We start from the raw sequence: 15,762 nt of genomic DNA, 5'->3' as shown, positions 1-15,762 counted from the left end.
ATTTGGTGGGGTTTTGAGAACATTTAGGGAATTGTGTGGGATTTTTCTGCAATTTGATGGGATTTTTCTTGAATTTTGTAGTATATTGGGGAAATTTTGTGGGAGTTTTGTGGAATTTTGAGGGATTTTGAGGAGACATGAAGGGTTTTGAGGTATTTTCTTAGATTTTGTGGAAATTTGTGGGGGTTTTGTGGGATGTTTCTGGAATTTGGTAGGTTTTTAAGAAGCTTTCTGCAATTCTGTTGGGAGTTTTTTCTGGAAACTTGGTGTGATTTTGAGGAGACGTGAAGAATGGTCAGGGATTTTCTTAGATTTTGTGGAATTTTCTGGAGATTTGGTAGGATGTTTCTGGAATTTTGTGGAATTTTTTTGTACTGTTGCGGATTTTTCTGCAATTTCTTGGGATTTTTCTTGAATTTTGTGGAATATTGGGGTGATTTTGTGGGAGTTTTGTGGAATTTTGAGGGATTTTGAGGAGACATGAAGAATTGTGGGGGATTTTTCTTAGATTTTTTGGAAATTTGTGGGGGTTTTGTGGGATATTTCTGGAATTTGGTGAGGTTTTGAGAACATTTAGGGAATTTTATGGGATTTTTCTGCAATTTGGTGGGATTTTTCTTAGATTTTAAATGATATTGGGTTGATTTTGTTGTTAGTTTTGTGGAATTTTGAGGGATTTTGAGGAGACATGAAGGATTTTGAGGAATTTTCTTAGATTTTGTGGAAATGTTTGGGGATTTTGTGGGATATTTCTGGAATTTGGTAGGTTTTTAAGAAGCTTTCTGCAATTTTGTTGGAGTTTTTTCTGGAAACTTGGTGTGATTTTGAGGAGACTTGAAGAATGGTTATGGATTTTCTTAGATTTTGTAAAAATGTGTGGGGATTTCGTGGGATGTTTCTGCAATTTTGTGGGATTTTTTTGTACTGTTGTGGAATTTTCTGGTATTTTGTGGGAGTTTGAGGAGACATGAAGAATTTTGAGGGATTATTTTAGATTTTGTGGATATTTGTGGGGATTTTGTGGGATGTTTCTGGAGCTTTGCTGGGGTTTTGAGAACATTTAGGGAATTCTGAGGGAATTTTCTGCAATTTTGTGGGATTTTTCTTGAATTTTGTAGCATATTGAGGAGATTTTGTGGGAGTTTTGTGGAATTTTGGAAGATTTTGAGGAGACATGAAGGATTTTGAGGTTTCTTTGGTTTTGTGGAAATGTGTGGGGATTTTGTGGGATGTTTCTGGAATTGGGTAGGTTTTTAAGAAGCTTTCTGCAATTTTGTTGGAGTTTTTTCTGGAAACTTGGTGTGATTTTGAGGAGACTTGAAGAATTGTTAGGGATTTTTCTTAGATTTTGTGGAATTTTGTGGATATGGTGGGATGTTTCTGGAATTTGGTGGGGTTTTGAGAACATTTAATGAATTTTCTGGGATTTTTCTTGAATTTTGCAGGATATTGTGGAGATTTTGTAGGAGTTTTGTGGAAATTTGAGGGATTTTCAGGAGACATGAAGGATTTTGAGGTGTTTTCTTAGATTTTGTGGAAATTAGTGGGGATATTGTGAGATGTTTCTGGAATTTGGTGGGGTTTTGAGAATCTTTCTGCAATTGTGTTGGAGTTTTTTCTGGAATTTGGTGGGATTTTGGGGAGACTTGAAGAATTGTGAGGGATTTGTCTTAGATTTTGTGGAATTTTGTGGAGATTTGGTAGGATGTTTCTGGAATTTGGTGGGGTTTGGGAACATTTAGGGAGTTGTGTGGGATTTTTCTGAGATTTTGTGAGTGTTTTCTTGAATTTTTGTAGGATATTTAGGAGATTTTGTGGGAGTTTTGTGGAATCTTGAGAGATTTTGAGGAGACATGAAGGATTTTGAGGTATTTTCTTAGATTTTGTGGAAATGTGTGGGTATTTCGTGGGATGTTTCTGGAATTTGGTCGGGTTTTGAGAACATTTAGGGAATTGTATGGGATTTTTCTGCAATTTCATGGGATTTTTCTTGAATTTTGTTGGATATTGAGGAGATTTTGTGGGAGTTTTGTGGAATTTTGAGGGATTTTGAGGAGACTTGAATAATTATGAGGGATTTTTCTTAGCTTCTTTGGAATTTTGTTGAGATTTGTTGGGATATTTCTGGAATTTAGTTGGGTTTTGGGATGATTTAGGGAATTTTGTGAGATTTTTTTCTGGAATCTTGAGGGATTTTGAGAAGACATGAAGAATTTTGAGGGATTTTTCTCAGATTTTGTGGAATTTTGTGGAGATTTAGTGGGGTGTTCCTAGAATTTGGTGGGGTTTTCAGAACATTTAGGGAATTGCATGGGATTTTTCTGCAATTTCTTGGGATTTTTCTTGAATTTTGTAGGATATTGGGGTGATTTTGTGGGATGTTTGTAGAATCTTGAGGGATTTTGAAGAGACTTGAAGAATTGTGAGGGATTTTTCTTAGATTTTTGTGGAATTTTGTGGAGATTTGGTAGGATGTTTCTGGAATTTTGTGGGATTTTTTTGAACTGTTGCGGAATTTTCTGTTATTTTGTGGGATTTTGAGGAGTCATGAAGGATTTTGAGGTATTTTTTTTGATTTTGTGGATATTTGTGGGGATATTGTGGGATGTTTCTGGAATTTGGTGGGGTTTTGAGAACGTTTAATGAATTTTGTGGTATTTTTCTTGAATTTTGCAGGATATTGTGGAGATTTTGTAGGAGTTTTTGGAAATTTAAGGGATTTTTTGGAGACATGAAGGATTTTGAGGTATTTTCTTAGATTTTGTGGAAATTTGTGGAGATTTTGTGGGATTTTTCTGGAATTTGGTAGGGTTTTGAGAATATTTTTGCATTTTGGTGGGATTTTTTTCCAGAATTTTATGGGATTTTGTGGAGACTTGAAAAATTTTGACGGATTTTTCTTGATATTGTGGAATTTTGTAGAGCTCTGGTGGGATGTTTCTGGAATACGGTAGGGTTTTGAGAAGATTTAGGGAATTTTGTGGGATGTTTATGGAATTTTGTGGGATTTTTGTGGAATTTTGTGGGATTTTGATGAAACGTGTAGGTGTCTAGAAATGCAGGGACATTTCTCTGTCTATTCAATTATTTAAAGAATATATGAATCATATATAATATTGACAGAAAGGCTTCCAAATATCCCTGAGCAAGCCAGGGTTTGTAAGAAATATGATAGAAAGTAGAAAAATGTTTCATTTAACACTGAGGTGAAAATATAGATTTTTAGAGGGTTTCACACGTGGAGTAAAGATGAAAGAAAAAAGGTGTAGTTTTTAATCCTTCTTCTTCCTTCTTCTCCATGCTTCTGCAGTTTTTAGAAGCACAAAGAATGATTGGTTTAGAGTTAGTCGCACGTTTAATTACATGAGTAGATCTAGAAAACCGATTTGTTGAGATATAATAACAATACACGTGTCTGTAGTTAATAGGGTAAAAATTGGTATAAAGGTGAAAAGACCGCGTGGTTCGGGGCCATTTTGTATCATTAGAACGAGATGAGCCAGGCTGTGGTGATTTAAGCTTGTGCAGCTCGTCTGGATAGACCTGCCAGGTTTTTGTAAGGATCCTTCAATAAACACCAGAAACCAGAATCTAATGAGCCCGGGAGTTTTCTTCGAATGTTAAGGACTGAGATAAGTGGGACTCCCCATGAGGGAGGATCCCAGAGGAATTCAGCCCAAAGGAGGCTGAGAGACTAGAGAAAAGTTATATCCACAAAAAATTCAGCCCAAAAGAAGCAAAAAGAGAAAAGTTACACCAATCCCCATCCCACCCATCCTGCCCCACCCAATGCCCATCTCACCCCTCCTGATTTCCATCCCACTTCACCCAGTCCCCTTCCAACCCCATTCCACCTGATGCCTTCAGAAGGCTGACCTAGAACAGAGGCTGGACAGAGTTAAGAATAAAGTTTATTAAAAGGCCTTAAAGGATACAACTAGGGCAGTACAAGAGCCTGGACAGGGCTACACCCAGGACTGACCAAAAATGGCCACAAAAATGGACAACTCATCATGAGGTCATACATTTTTAGAAGTTTAGGTCCATCTGGATATTGGGGCTCATTGTGCAGTGACAGCTTCAGATGATGAAGTCCCATCCTTCTTGTTTTCTCTCTTCAGTCCACCCTTGTTCATGCTTTTGGGCCTGAAACTTCTTATGACTGTCCTTGGTATCAAGCTAGAAAAGGAATTGTTTTGTCTACCTACTCTGTGAAGAGAGCTCACTAACACTTAATAGGAAGTTCAAAACTACAAACCTAGGCAGTGCAGAATATGAAAAATAGGAAAGCTAAAACTTAAGGCATCACATGCTGAGGGGCTGTGGAATGCAGTAATTTTGGTGTGGGATTGAGAAGATTTCAATGGCACTGAGTGGTTTCAAGGTGATAGATCGAACTCTCTCATCTCCTTGAGTGCCAAGAAATGGAGACAACTACACCAAATGCCTCCAAAACCCTCCCATGTACATCCCTTGTCGCCCTGAAAACTCAGCTTCGGAGCTTGTTGACATAGTTTCTAAAGAATTTTCCCAGGATAGAAACTATAAACATAGATACTTGTGCATTCCTTCTGTTAGACGTCTCTTGATGGACATGTCTTATGGCCAGTGTGGTTAGAAAGGGGCTATCCTGACTACCCAATCCCTGGCCATGGTCAGAAAGCTATAACTTGTGAGAGAAGAAATAAAGTTCACTTCTTCTTCATCATCTCTTGAGCTGTGTCCGTGTGACTTATTTCGTGTCCGACAGCGACGCTCCCTGAATCCCAGATTCCCCTGAAGCACCGGTAAATGTGAGGTTTTAGATGCCTTTGATGAATTTGTAGACTTTTATTCCAATTTTATCTGTTTTAAAGGGATGAAGATGAATCAAAAGATAGAACCAAAATAAAATGACCACCAGCCCAGTGTCTTCCCAACACAGATCACTGGGAACGTGGGTGATCAGGGCTCTGCCCAACGTGGGTCCTCTGATGGGGGATGGAGCCAGGGAAGCGCACGAAGCTCTTCCTGCACTTGGGGCACTCACAGGGCTTCCCTTACCGGTGCCTCTGCTGGTGTCTGGTCAAGGTAGAGCTCCTGGAGAAGCTCTTCCCACACTGGGGATACTCATAGGGCCTCTCCCCAGTGTGGATGCGCCGATGCCTGATGAGGGTGCAGCTGTGCTTGAAGCCCTCCCCACAGTCAGGGCAGCGGAAGGGCGTCTCATCCATGTGAATCCGCTGGTGCAGGAGGAGATCAGAGCTGGTCTGAAACCTCTTCCTGCACTCGGGACACTCGTAGGGCCTCTCCCCAGTGTGGATCATCTGATGGATGATCAGCTGGGACCTCCGGCTGAAGGTCATCCCACATTCCCCACACTCATAGGGACGTTCCCTAGTGTGGATCCTCTGGTGGATGGTCAGGTGGGACCTCTGGCTGAAGCTCTTCCCACATTCCCCACACTCATAGGGCCTCTCCCCAGTGTGGATGCGCTGGTGCCTGATGAGGGTGCAGTTGTGCTTGAAGCCCTCCCCACAGTCAGGGCAGCGGAAGGGCCTCTCATCCGTGTGAATCCGCTGGTGCCTGAGGAGATGGGAGCTGATCCGAAACCTCTTCCCACACTCGGGACACTCATAGGGCCTCTCCCCAGTGTGGATCATCTGGTGGATGATGAGTTGGGAGCTGAAGCTGAAGCCCTTCCCACATTCCCCACACTCGTAGGGCCATTTCCCAGTGTGGATCATCTGGTGGCGGATCAGTTTGTTGCTCTGTCTGAAGTTCTTCCCACACTCCAAGCACTTGTAGAGCTTCTCCCCATCCTGAAGCTGCTCATGGACCACCAGCTCAGAGCCCTGGCTGGATCTCCGGCCGCCTTCCCGGCACAGGGTGGGTCTTTCCTCCTCAGAGCACCCTGGGATGGGTTTGGAGCCCCTCCTCCTGCGGGATCTCTGGGGATTTTCCTCCCCATTGGATTCCTGTGCTGTGGAGCTGCTCAAAACGGCCTCTTCCACGAGGTTCTGCTGTGGGGATTTGTCCTCCCTGGTCTCCATCCTCAGCTCCTTGTCTGGGGGAGGAAGGACAAGGAGAGGATGGGATTTGCCTCCGTGCCAGAGGGAAGGGGAAGGAGATCCCCCCAGTGCGTCCCCGGCAGGACGGCGTCGGCAGCGGGGTTGTCCTGCAGCCGGGGGCCAGGCTGGGCTGGGAGATGGAGCAGGAGAGAGGGGGAAAGGGGCACTGACTTCCTCCTCACCTGCCTGGGTGTCCTGGGGCATCTTCCTCTTCCTCGCAGCCTCCTCCTCCATCTGGACAAGGTTTGGGAATGGGAAATCCTGGTTTGAGGAAAAATACAGTTCATGAGAACATTGGAATAGGGGGTTCCTCCTGCCCAAGTCCATCTTTAGAAATCACAAGCTACCCATAAAAACCTCCAAAACATCAAGATTCAGCCCTGAAAATGTCTCCCAGGAGTTCCCCATCTCTGGGGAGAGAACCTTGGTGTTCAGAGGTTCCCCCCATCCCAGCTGCTGGGGGTCACGCTTGTATTGGGGGTCCCCTGTCTACTCGGTCCCTGCCCTCCTCAGGCTGCTGGAAGTGCCAGGAATCTGAAAAGTTCCTCCTGTTCCCATCTCTTCACTTAGTGATGCTGGGACCCCCTGAGGTCCCCCCCAGGGGCATTTTCCATTCAGCTTTGGAGTTCTTCTTTCTCCAATCATCCCCCCCAAAAAACCCAACCCAGGGATCCCCCAGGATATCTGGGCTGAGCTCCCCCTTCCTCGGTCACCTGTGGAATATGGGGGTGGATGATCCCACAGGCGAGGGGCTGTGAATTCAGGGAGTGCTCGACCTTGAGGTTCCTTCTTCTTTCCATGATATTCCTTTGTCTCTTTTCTTCCTCCTGCTCCTCCTCTTCCATCCTTCCTCCTGCTTCTCCTCCATAACCCCACCTCCTTCACCTACTTCCATCCCTTCTCACTCTCCTTCTTCATCCCTCCTCCTCCATCCCTCCTCCTCCTCCCCCAGGAGCAGTGACACCCTCGGTGCCCCGTTCCCAAACCCCTCACAGCCCACGGCAGGAGCGGGGATGGAGCCGGGACAGGTCGGGATGGGCAGCGCGGGGCTCTCCGCTGCTCCCACCCGCTGGGGACGGGGGGAACCCGGCCCGGGGAAAAGGAGAGGGAAACTGGGAAAATTGGGGGCTGCAGATCCAACCTGGGGCTGGCTGGGGACCCTGGCTGGGGACTGCCAGCCCTTGGGGCTCCTCTGGGGAGATGTGGGACCGGGGAACACAGAGAGGGCTGGGGGATCCCAGGAGTGGCAGCACTGGCAGGGACTGGTTTGGACTGGGATCATCCTGGCAGTGGCTGAGATTGCACTGGCTGTGTACTGACATCATTCTGGGATCATACTGGGATCATACTGGGATCATACTGGGATCAGACTGGCAGTGAGTAGGAGCTTGCAGGGGGCAACTGAGACCAGGTTGTGAAGAGCTGTGAATATGCCCTGCGCTCCCCAGAACCCCGGGATCGACCCCCATAGGTCCCATGTGTCCCCCAGACCCTTCAGGATCCCCGAGTGCCCCCTCAGTGCCCGTTTGGGACCCCGCAAAGTGTCCCTGGATCCCCAAATGCTCCCGACCCCACAGATTCCCCTTCCAGCCACTCCTGGGAATTCATCTCCCATCATCCCACAACACAGTTCCGCGCCCAAACCTCCTGCTGTGCCCCGCGCCCTAAAGAGCCCGGTCACAGCTCCCCAGGTTCCCCCCAAGTGCTCCCGAGCCGTGTACATTCGCCCCAAGCACCTGCAGCCACGACTTGGACGCAGAAGTGTTCTCCAAGCGCTTCCCCACACCGCCGAACGCGCCTTCCGAGCCACTTCCGGGACTACAGCTCCCATCATGCTCCGCGGCGCCCATAGAGCGCTATTCCAGCCGGGACTGCATCTCCCGTCATGCCCCGCGCCTCACCGGAACCCATTGGCGCTGAGCCTCCAACTCCCGTCATGCTCCGCGGCCCCATTAAGCCTCATTATACTGGCGCCTACAACTCCCATCATCCCCCGCGGCCCAGAGATTCCCTGTTACAGCCCCCCAAGTGCCCGCCCGGACCCTGAAGGGCCCCCAGATTCCCCTCCCTGACCTCCAAGTGCCCCCCTGGACCCCCAAGTGCTCCCCCGGACCCCGAATTGTCCCACAGAATCCCCAAGTCCCCCTCCAAGTGCCCTCCCGGCTCTCCCAAGTGCCCTCCAGACCCCCAAATTCTCACTAAATTCCCTACCCAGATCCAAAACTGCCCCAAATGTTCCTCAGAAAAGTCCCCATGGACCCCAAAGTGGTCCCTTTTACCCTGTCTGAGAATAATTAAAAAATGATGATCAAAGGATTAAAAATAGGAATAATGAGCATAAAGAGGGTGAAAGAGTGGTCAATTAATTAAAGAAGGGGATTGTGGTACTTAGAAGCAAGGATCAATAACGGGTTTCGTTCCTAAAAATGTTTCAATTCTTTTATAAAAATATAAAAACAAGGTTATAAAAATACATAATAATCTTATTATATTTTTTTTTAATTAATTAATTAGATTTTAATGATAAAGAAAAGTTGATAAATGTTTTCAATGTTTTGGGATGTCAGTCCCAGGTGGGCGATGTCAGACATGCTGAGGCTCGGGGTGAGGAGCAGGTTGTCCAAACAGGGGCAGCCCAGAATGAGCTCATTCTTCTCTGTGACCAGACCTCCTAAGGAGACATTCAGCATTAGGATCACTTGGCGAATGCTTCTGTCACCTCTTCTCTCAACTAGAAAATAATACACCCTTGATTTAAAAAAAAAAATCAAAAAAAAAAGGTGGATTTTCAAATCTTCCTCCTTAACAGAACTCCAAGCTGACTCCAAGCAGCTGCACAAGCCTTGGACTTGAAGACAGTGGAAGGAAGAGAAAGAGCCCCAAGGCTTTCTGTATTTTAATGAACCCCAGGGTGCATTTGGGGCTGAGTCCAGGACTCTCAGGCACTGAGAAAAGGTTGAAGAAGCTGCTCAAGGAGTCAGAAGCAAAACTCCAAGTCCCTTGGAGCATCCCTGGGCCCCACTGACTGCCGGCTCCTGGCACACTCAGCCATGGCATGGTCCAGTCTCACACTGGGACACCTCCTGCACCAAAATTCTACCCTGGCAGGGACTTTTCTTTCTCCTCCCCTCCAGGCTGAACCTGGCAAGCTGCACTTTGGGGAGGTTTCCTTCTCTTCCCACTGCCAAGGAAAGCTGTCTCTCCTGCTGTTCACAGACAGAGAAGAGCTGCTGGGGGATGTGGGGGTTGGAGCATGCCTGGGGTACAGTGGCCTTGAAATCATTGAGTTTTGAAATATTCTGTGAAAGAAGGAGGGGCATCAACAAAACTCCTACACTGGATTTAGGAAGAGCAGACTTCAGCCGATTAAGGATGCAGATTTGGGGAGTACTAAATCAGCTACTGAGTTTTTCTAAGGGAAAGAGCCTTTTAAAACAAAGGATTCCAGGAAGGATGGACACACTTCAAGAAAAGTCTTGAAGGAGCAGGAACAGCCTGTCCCTCTGTGACAAAAAATGAGCTGGTGAGGAAAATGACCAACCTGGGTGTGCAGGGAGCTTTTGGAGGAACTCAGGGAAAAGATGAGAGTGCATCACCTTTGCACAGAGGGGCAGGCAACTCAGGAAATGTTTAAGGATGTCATTAGGTCATGCAGAAAGAAAAGTAGAGAGGTGAAAGTTCAATTAGAGCTTAACCTGGCTGCTTCTGTGAAGGATAATAAATATGTGTTTATAAATACATGAATGGCAAAAGGAAGGCTATGGACAACCTCCATTCCTTATTGGGGGGGATATGGTTACCAGTGATGAGGAAAAGGCTGAGGTACTTAACTCCTTCTTTGCCTCAATTTTCAACATTAAGACAGGATTTCCTCAGGACAAGTGTTCTCCTGAGCTGGTAGATGGGGACAGGGAGCAGAACAGCCCCCTGTAATCCAGGAGGAAGCAGTCAGAGACCTGCTGAGCCACTCAGATGCTCACAGGTGGATGGGATGGGATCCATGCTAGGGGGATGAGGGAGCTGGTGGATGAGCTCCCCAAGCTGTTCTCCATCATTTCTCCTCATCAGTCCTGGCTCACTGGGGAGGTCCCAGAGGACTGGAGGTGCCAGTGTGAGCCCATCCCCAAGAAGGGCTGGCAGGAGGCTCTGGGGAACTGCAGGCCTGTCAGCCTGAGCTCGGTGCCTGGTGAGGTTTTGGAACAGATCCCCTTGAGTGCCATCACACGGCACCTCCAGGATGGCCCAGGGCTCAGACCCAGCCAGCGTGGCTTTAGGAGGGGCAGGTCCTGCCTGACCAACCTGATCTCCTTTTATAACCAGCTGACCCGCCTGGTGGGTGCGGGAAAGGCTCTGGATGTGTCGAGCTGGACTTGAGCAAGGCCTTGGACATGGAGAGGCGCAGCATTCCCTGGAAAAGCTGCAGCCCACGGCTTGGACAGGAGCACTCTTTGCTGGCTGCAGAACTGGCTGGAGGCCGGGCCCGGAGAGTGGTGGGGATGGTGCTGCATCCAGCTGGTGTCCAGTCCCTGGTGGTGTCCCCAGGGATCTGTGCTGGGCCCAGGCCTGGTTAATATCTTCACTGAGGGTCTGGCTGAGGGGGTCGAGTCCAGCACTCACAAATTGCAGATGACACCAAGCTGGCTGCAAGTGGGGATCTGCTGGAGGGCAGGACAAGGAGACACAGCCTTGAGCTGCACCAGGGCAGGTTTAGGCTGGACAATAGGAAGGAGTTCTTCCCAGAAAGGCTGATTGGGAATTGGAATGGGCTGGCCAGAGGGGAAGTGGAGGAGTCACTGTCCCTCTCCAGTGGCACTTAGTGGCATGGTCTGGGTGACAGGGTGGTATGAGGGTATTGCTTGGGCTTTATGATCTCAAAAGTCTTTTCCAACCAATTGGATTTTGCCATTCCGTGATGATTGGGACACTCTGGGGAAGCAAGGGGCCCTTGTGACACCGTTGGGCCTCATGGAACTGAGAGGACCACAGTGACCTTGTGCAGCCCTATAGAACCAGGGGTCCATTGTGGTGCTGTGGGGCCAAATGGAACCAAGGGGCCTTTGTGATACCGGGGTCTCATGGAACCAAAGGCCCATTGTGACACTGCAGGATCTGGCGTGACCAGGGCTCAATGCACAACCAAGGAGAACACTGTGGCACTCTGCACCACATAGTGGCCTCATGCAGCCAAGGGGCCACGGTGACACTACTGGGCCTCAAGGAATCCAGAAGCGCGCTGTGACACTGTGTGGCCTAGCTCTGAGCCAGAAACCAGTGGGTGGGACAGAACTTGCTGCTGAATGGCTTCACACTGCCAAAGCTAGTGTCAAACATCAAGGAACAGCCTGAGGTTATGGAAGTCCCATCACTCATGTTTCATTCCCTCATTTCAAGCTGAAAGTGGAGCTCCACTTGTGACTCTGCTTTTAAATAATGAATGTAAAAATTCAACAAAATTCCCTTACAAAGACCCCACGAAGGTTCACATTGTGAAAGCTCACTCGAGGTAGTCCCAGCTCCTGCCCTGGTTCAGTCCCTGTCAAGCCCACTGTGGTTTCCAGCTGCTTTGCTCCAGCTCCCCCAAAATCACCATGAATTCCACTGAACTGAAACAAATCCAAGTCCTCTTGGACTGTGACAAGGGCAGGGAGAGGTCACTCAGAGATCACCATCACAGGCACAACAGCCCAACATGGGAAAATGAATTGAACTTAGGACTGAGCAAATCAGAACAGGAGAATGAGAATTAAAATCAGTCTTGAGAAATAGCTCCTTCTGCTCCTGAACTTTTCTGGCCGGGCCGCTGCTCGCGGGGCACAGAGAGGGGCCCAGCCCTGTCCCTTAAACCTCCCTGGGAATCACCCCAGAGCCTTCAGCCTTCCTTGTGCCCATGCCCGGGGCCTCTTGTCCCTCCCAGGGGCTCCCGTGGCTCTCCCAGTTCGTCCCAGTCTCTCCGAGTCCAACCCAGTTATTCCTAGTGCCCCCGCCTGTTCATCTCGACGCCTGCGTGGATTTGACACCCATCAGCCAATCAGAGCGCGGCTCATGGATGACTCATCAGTTGCTAGGCAGATCCACAGAGCCGAGTGCCCGCCCTGGACCCGGCCTCCCAGTGCCGCGCGCTTCATTCCCAGCCCCTCCCAGTGCCACCACAGTCCCGCCCAGTGCCACCACAGCCCCGCCCAGTGCCACCACAGTCCCGCCCAGTGCCACCACAGCCCCGCCCAGTGCCACCACAGTCCCGCCCAGTGCCACCACAGTCCCGCCCAGTGCCACCACAGCCCCTCCCAGTGCCACCACAGTCCCCCCCAGTGCCACCACAGTTCCGCCCAGTGCCACCACAGTTCCGCCCAGTGCCACCACAGCCCCTCCCAGTGCCACCACAGTCCTGCCCAGAGGCCCCAGAGTCCCTCACACTCCTTCTTATCCCATTCCCATTCCACTTCCAGTCTACTCCCAGTTCATTCTCACTTCAGTCCCAGACCTCCACCCTCTTATCCAGTGCCCCCGCATCCACTCCCATCTCTTTCAGCGCCACCCCAGTCCCAGCCAGTCCATTCCCAGTCCCTCCCAGTCCATTCCCACTCTCTCCCAGTCCATTCCCAGTCCCTCTCAATGCCAAACCACTCCTCTCCTCTCTCTCCCAGTGCCCCCCCAGCTGATCCCAGTGTGTCTCCGCTCTCTCCCAGTGCCCCCAGCGTTTCCATCTCCCTGGTGCCCTCCAGCTCCCAGCCCGGCCCCGGCCGCCTGCTCTGCTCCGGGATGGATTTCTCCCCTGCCCACATCCAGCTGAGCTGCTCCCAGGGCCAGCAGCAGCTCTCGGGCCACGTGCTGGCCACTGCCGTGCTCCCCAGCGGGGACTGCAGCCAGCAGCTCCTGGTGCTGCTGGAAACCGCCCCCGGCAATGCGGGCTCAGCTCCAGCTGCCAGGTGGAGCACGGCAGCCTGGAGCACCCCCTGAGCCGGCACTGGGGCACGGCACGGCCCCCACAGCGCCGGGGGCAGCGGGGGAGGCACTGGGGGGGCTTGGAGAGGGATTGGGGAGTGCTGAGAGTAACTGGGAGGGAGTTTGAGAGCGACTGGTTTAAACTGGGAGAGGGAGTCAGGTGCCTAGGATGGCTGAGAAGGGGTTTGAAGGATGTTGAGGGTGGGATAGGGTTCCGGGGATCCTGGTGGAAACCTGGAGGGATTTTGGGGGTGCTGGATGTAACTGTGAGGGATCTGAGTGAGTCAGGACGGGCTGGAAAAGCAAGGGCTCGGATGAGGTTCTTTGTGCTTGGAAGAGTCTGGGAGGGGTCTTGGTGAGTCCTAGTGGGACTGGGAAGGGACTGGGAGAGGGTTTGGGGGTCCTGGGGCAGTGGGGGGCAACTGGGAGGGGGCTGTGGGATCCTGAGAGGAAGAGGAGGGATTTTTGGTGGATCCTGAGGAGGCTGGGAAAGGATTGGGAGGAGGTTACAGGGATCCTGGGTGGGTTGGGGCAACTGGGAGGGTGCTTGAAGTGTCTCTGAGGGGTTTGGGGGGTTCCTGACCCCTGCAGACCCCCCTAGAGCCCTCTAAACATGCCAAAGCCGCTTCCCGAGCCCCACTGTGTTGTGGAAGTCCCCAGTGGTGAACTCGGTGAAGCCCTGGGCCACCAGCTCCTCCTTGCTCCGTGCTGACACCTCCTTTAATTTGGGGGGGCATCGGGGGCTCCCCAAGGGCTCTGGGGAGGGGGCTTGAAGGCACCAGGAGGGAACCAGACGATGGTGGGAACAGCCCAGGGGGGCTCGGGAGCAATTTCTGGGTGGATTGGGGGGGGGGCTCAGGGGTGTTTGGGGGGGGGGGGGTTCTCAAGGTGTTTTGGAGGCTGGGGCTTTTGGGGGAGGTCTCCGGGTAGTTGGGGGGGGGGTGTCTCTAGGGACTTTAGGGAGTCTCTGGGTGTTTTGGGCGCTCTCTGGGAGTTTTGGGGCTCTCAGAGTGTTTTTTGTTCCCTGGGGGTATTTTTGGGGTCCCTGGGGTGTTTCTGGAGGTCTCTGGGAGTATTTTTGGGGGTCTCTGGGAGTATTTTGGGGGTCTCCGGGGCTGTTTCTGGGAGGTCTCTAGGGCTGTTTCTTCGGGGTCCCTGGGGCTGTTTCTGGGGGTCCCTGGGGGTCCGCACCGCTGCAGCTCTTGCCTGTCCCCCAGCAGTACCTTCAGGTGCAGTAGAAGCAGTTCCTGTCCAGCCGCCTCTTGCAGATGTAGGAATATTTCTGCAGTGGATCCTGGGGGTGGCAGGGTCCATGGGGACACTGGGGGGGGGGGGCACGGGGACAGCCCCAGGACAACCCCAGTACAGCCCCAGGACAGCCCAGCTACAAACAGCCCTGGCCTGGTGTCCCAGTGCCTCCCAGTCCTATACTGGTGCTGTTCCCAGCACCTCCCAGTATCCCTGGGCTGTGTCCATCCCCGTCCCAGGTTCCAAAGCAGCTCCCAGTCCCACCCTGGTGCTGTTCCCAGTATGTCCCAGTGCCACCACCAGTTTCACAGTGTGTGTCCCAGCTCCTCCCAGGCCCATCCCAGTGTCCCAGAGCAGCTCCGAATCTGACCCCAGTATGTCCCAGTGCTTCCCAGTATCTCCCAGTGCCTCGCCCAGCCCCATTCCAGTGTCCCAGAGCAGTTCCCAGTCCCCTACTGCTATCCCAGTGTCCCCCCAGTATGTTCCGGTGCCCCCCAGTGCCGCACCTTGATCTTCTCCTGGTACACGTGGTCATCCTCGGCGTACTCCCTGTAGAGCTCCAGGCGCTCCGAGACCAGCGGGTTCTGCACTGCGATTTGGGGTGCAGGGGGCAAGCCACGGGGGGGGGTCACGGCCTCGGGGGGCTTCGGGACCCCCGCGGGGCGCGGCCGGAGGGGCTCCAGGGAAGGATTTGGGGCGGGGGTTTCCCCACCTCCTGCTGGATCCAGTCCTGCTGCGCCATGGTCACTCGTCGTAGGCCAGGCAGTTCACGTCTGGGGGACACCGGGGGTCACCGGGGGCGTCCCGAGCGGCTCCCCGGCCCACCGGGGTCCCCCCGAGAGAGTCCTGAGGGGGGAGGGCGGGGAAGGCGCGGAGGGATCGGGGCGGTTTTGGGGGATTCCGGCGGTGGGTCCGGGGAACTGGGGTCGGTCCAGGCGCTGCCGGGATGATCGAGGCCCTCCCGCGAGGAGCGAGGCCGCGGCGCGTGGGAGAACCGGGGAACCGCATCCCGCGGGTGGCGGGATGGGGATGTGTGAGGGGGTTCCGCCGGTACCGTCCAGCCGAGCGGCTCCGGCTGCGGCTGCTGAGGCTCCTCCGCCGCCATCCCCGCGCCGCTGCCGGGGGCGGCACCTGCCCCGCCCACAATGGGCGTGGTCACCGATACCGGCCCCGCCCTCCCCTCATGGCGGCGCCTCCCTCAGGGAGCGATGGCGGCCCCGGTGAGGGCGGCGGGCACGGCCCGGGAGCTCCGCGATCCCCGGCGGGGTCCCTGCCAGGGCCGGTGCCTCTATCAGCCCTCCCGGCCCCGCGCCTTTCTGTTCTCTGAAGCGAAAATGAAGGGAAATGGTGTTTTCCCGTTAATCGGAGAAGTAATGAAAAATGCGTGATCGAAGCTCTGAGAATCGCCCGTCAAGGGGGTTCCTCCTCCATTTAAACAGGCACTTATGGAAGGAAGGTTTCTGCCTGTGTTCAAACTCTTTCTCCTCTCACCGCCCGCTCTTTTTGCCGGCGTCACGAGGAT

At 51.9% G+C, this 15,762-nt stretch overlaps 3 protein-coding genes across 3 annotated transcripts in view; all 3 read right to left on the bottom strand.

The window, feature by feature from the left end:
- The window catches only part of LOC147645303 (serine/threonine-protein kinase pim-1-like), a 48,404-nt gene extending 43,751 nt beyond the window's left edge, over positions 1-4,653 (bottom strand). The window contains exon 1 of the mRNA XM_086874733.1: positions 4,639-4,653. Coding sequence (XP_086730859.1) covers positions 4,639-4,653 — 15 coding nt within the window. The remainder of the gene's footprint in view (positions 1-4,638) is intronic.
- The window catches only part of LOC147645291 (uncharacterized), a 409,208-nt gene that overhangs the window by 157,040 nt on the left and 236,406 nt on the right, over positions 1-15,762 (bottom strand). Inside the window, 1 exon segment of the mRNA XM_086874768.1 lies at positions 5,329-5,745. Within this exon segment, the coding sequence (XP_086730894.1) occupies positions 5,329-5,745 (417 nt within the window).
- Positions 1-15,762, bottom strand: part of LOC111922621 (uncharacterized) — an 813,543-nt gene that overhangs the window by 572,312 nt on the left and 225,469 nt on the right. The window lies entirely within an intron of this gene.

Source organism: Cyanistes caeruleus, unplaced genomic scaffold (genome assembly GCF_971803275.1).
Source record: "Cyanistes caeruleus unplaced genomic scaffold, bCyaCae1.hap1.1 HAP1_SUPER_30, whole genome shotgun sequence".
NCBI lineage: Eukaryota > Metazoa > Chordata > Aves > Passeriformes > Paridae > Cyanistes > Cyanistes caeruleus.
This window is presented reverse-complemented; position numbering and strand designations above follow the sequence as displayed.